At 43.2% G+C, this 2,500-nt stretch overlaps 1 protein-coding gene across 2 annotated transcripts in view; it reads right to left on the minus strand.

The window, feature by feature from the left end:
• LOC147028343 (uncharacterized) overlaps positions 1-2,500 on the minus strand; it is an 8,762-nt gene that overhangs the window by 2,262 nt on the left and 4,000 nt on the right. For both annotated transcript variants that reach the window (XM_085878654.1, XM_085878653.1), the window contains exon 4: positions 845-1,003. In XM_085878654.1, the coding sequence (XP_085734780.1) occupies positions 845-1,003 (159 nt within the window). The remainder of the gene's footprint in view (positions 1-844; positions 1,004-2,500) is intronic.

The following is a 2,500-nucleotide window of genomic DNA, read 5'->3' on the forward strand; positions in this document are numbered from 1 at the left end:
ACAGTTTATGTTTTGTATCCACTGATAGGCCAGGTCTGGATCCAAACCTGAAACAAAATCTAACAGCTTGTTCTTATCACCTAACCAACTCATCGACCAAGTTTGGTCGGAACCCATCTATAACCTTTTGAGATATTGTGATATATATCGTTTTTGGCTCTTTGGCTGTCTCTGTCTCTGTCTCTGTCTCTGTCTCTCGTGAAGAATCACTTAAAAAAACATAGTATCCGGATCCGGATATTCAGTAAAATTGAATCATTTCGTCCTTGTCATACATCTAAATCTGTCCATCAAATGTCTTCCAAATCTATGCACAACTTTTCGAGATATCGTGCTCACAGACATACAGACAGCCAAAGAGACAGACAGGGGTGAGAACATAACCACCGTCAACCTTAGGTCCAACTACCTGAGGTGGACGGAGGTAATAATTGTTTACACCCAATTTCTCACCAGTTTACCGCCATGTGTAAATGGCACAAAGATGGCTGAAAGATGTCACGGTAACGCGTTTTATGATCGTCTCGCATCTTTCACACTCAGCTTTTGTGCAGCTCGCATCAACAGATCCTACCACCCTGTCCCCTGGCACACTGACTACGGCTTGTCCCAAACTCTGCCAGACTGAATAAATACCCGGATCTCTGATATCCACGTTGGCAATAGAATCAACGTGTCCTGTAGTTATGTACAATCACAGAACTGTCCCAGTCTTGCTTGCCCATGTTACTACAACTGATGGTGTGTGTGTGTGTGTGTGTGTGTGTGTGTGTGTGTGTGTGTGTGTGTGTGTGTGTGTGTGTGTGTGTGTGTGTGTGTGTGTGTGTGTGTGCATTCTTCTCACATGGGGAAGTCGTGCAATAGACGTTCGAAGAACCTTTGTGCCGCCTTCTGCTTTCGGAACCGGCTGTAGGTATTGGTAAAGAGCGCGTCCACCTGTCGCTTTAAGTTCACCTGGTGCTTCATATCGACATTGTGCTTCGTATTTGTCCCCACTGATGACCTGAGATGTTAGCAAAATATAGTGTGATACCACAATGGAATCAGTGCTGATTCCCTCTTTTCAATTTGAATTGATTTTCCATGTATTTCTTTAATACAATAGTATTTCTGTGTACATGCGTAGTCAAAGCAACCATGCTCACATAAATGAAGCATCGAAATGATCAAGAAATCAACACTAATAATGAGTGCTATACAATCTTATGGGGGAACCTATAGATAAGCAAATGCTTGTTATGGTTACCTCTCTTTGTGATGTTGTCTTTGTCCCCATTCAACCCCTCATCTTGGCATGATTGTTCTTTCTCCCAACTGCTCCTCTTGCCACTAAAATGTTCCCCCATGGATATAATTTGGGATATTACAAAAGTTAATCTCAAACTGTTCTATCACCCCAACTCATCCATTAACAATTCCCCCATTTATACTCTTTCATGTAAAATACGAGCACATTGGGATTCCTGGAAAATCTCTCCATCTCAACCCATCATTCCAGAAGGATCACCAAACAAACCCAACCATTTCCTTGGTCAGCCACTGCAAGAGGTTCAGTCTCTTGAACTTGTAACCTGTAGGCCTCACCTTCAACCATGACCTTTCCTTCACCGATCACATAGCAAAATTGACCTCCAAAGCCAGCCACAGATTGAACATCCTCTTTCGATCCAAGTCTTTCTTTGGAAAATCAGAGCAACTCTCAATGTACAAGGTCTTTGTCCGTCGCTCAATACAGTTCTGCTCTCTGCTATTGGCTAACGCCCTGGCATCACACCAATCTCACCTCAATTCTGTGGCATCTAAAGCTCTGAAAAATTTTGGAATCTCCTGTAATGAGGCCGAAGAACAAGATCTGTTTTCACATCACATGTAGGTCGGTGGTCTCTCATCGCCTCTTCTCCAACATTACTCGATCTGCTTTCTCAGTCTTCTGACCTTCACTATCTACTCCAGGAAGCTGGTGTTCTTCCAGTAATCCCGTCCTGGTTCAACTTCCAAAATCCAGGCTGACTACACACCTCAACTCTTTTTTCTCGCTTCTATCATCCATACGGCCCCATCTTCCAAATATTGTTCTGTGTCTCTCTTTCCTCCAAGACTTCAAGCTGGCGATGCACGACAACCTCTTGTCATCCACAATTCTGTCCTATGATTTTTTTTTATGACCCCCATTAACCTTTCCTAACCCGACCATCTTCCTTTCTAGTTTCAGTGTTTCCTCCCCACCCCCCTTTCTTATTATCCTGTTTGTTGATTCCTTTTATGTTTATCCCACCGTCTCCCTTGTTCTAGATTGTTCTTGTCTAGATCTGCCTTGTTCTTCCACGAACCTGTTTCCTGGAAAGAAAATAATAGCCTGGGCAGGATGGCTCGTGCCCACCTACCTGTACTTAATCCCCCCCCCTCTTCCTCTTGTATTTTGTCCCACAAACTAAAATGAATCACTGTGTTTTTATCACAAACTATGTAACACAAAATTAGTGCTGTAGCACAGTATTGC

This window comes from Eptatretus burgeri, chromosome 4 (assembly GCF_056783735.1).
Source record: "Eptatretus burgeri isolate ZD-2024b chromosome 4, Ebu_testis_v1, whole genome shotgun sequence".
Taxonomy (NCBI): Eukaryota; Metazoa; Chordata; class Myxini; order Myxiniformes; family Myxinidae; genus Eptatretus; species Eptatretus burgeri.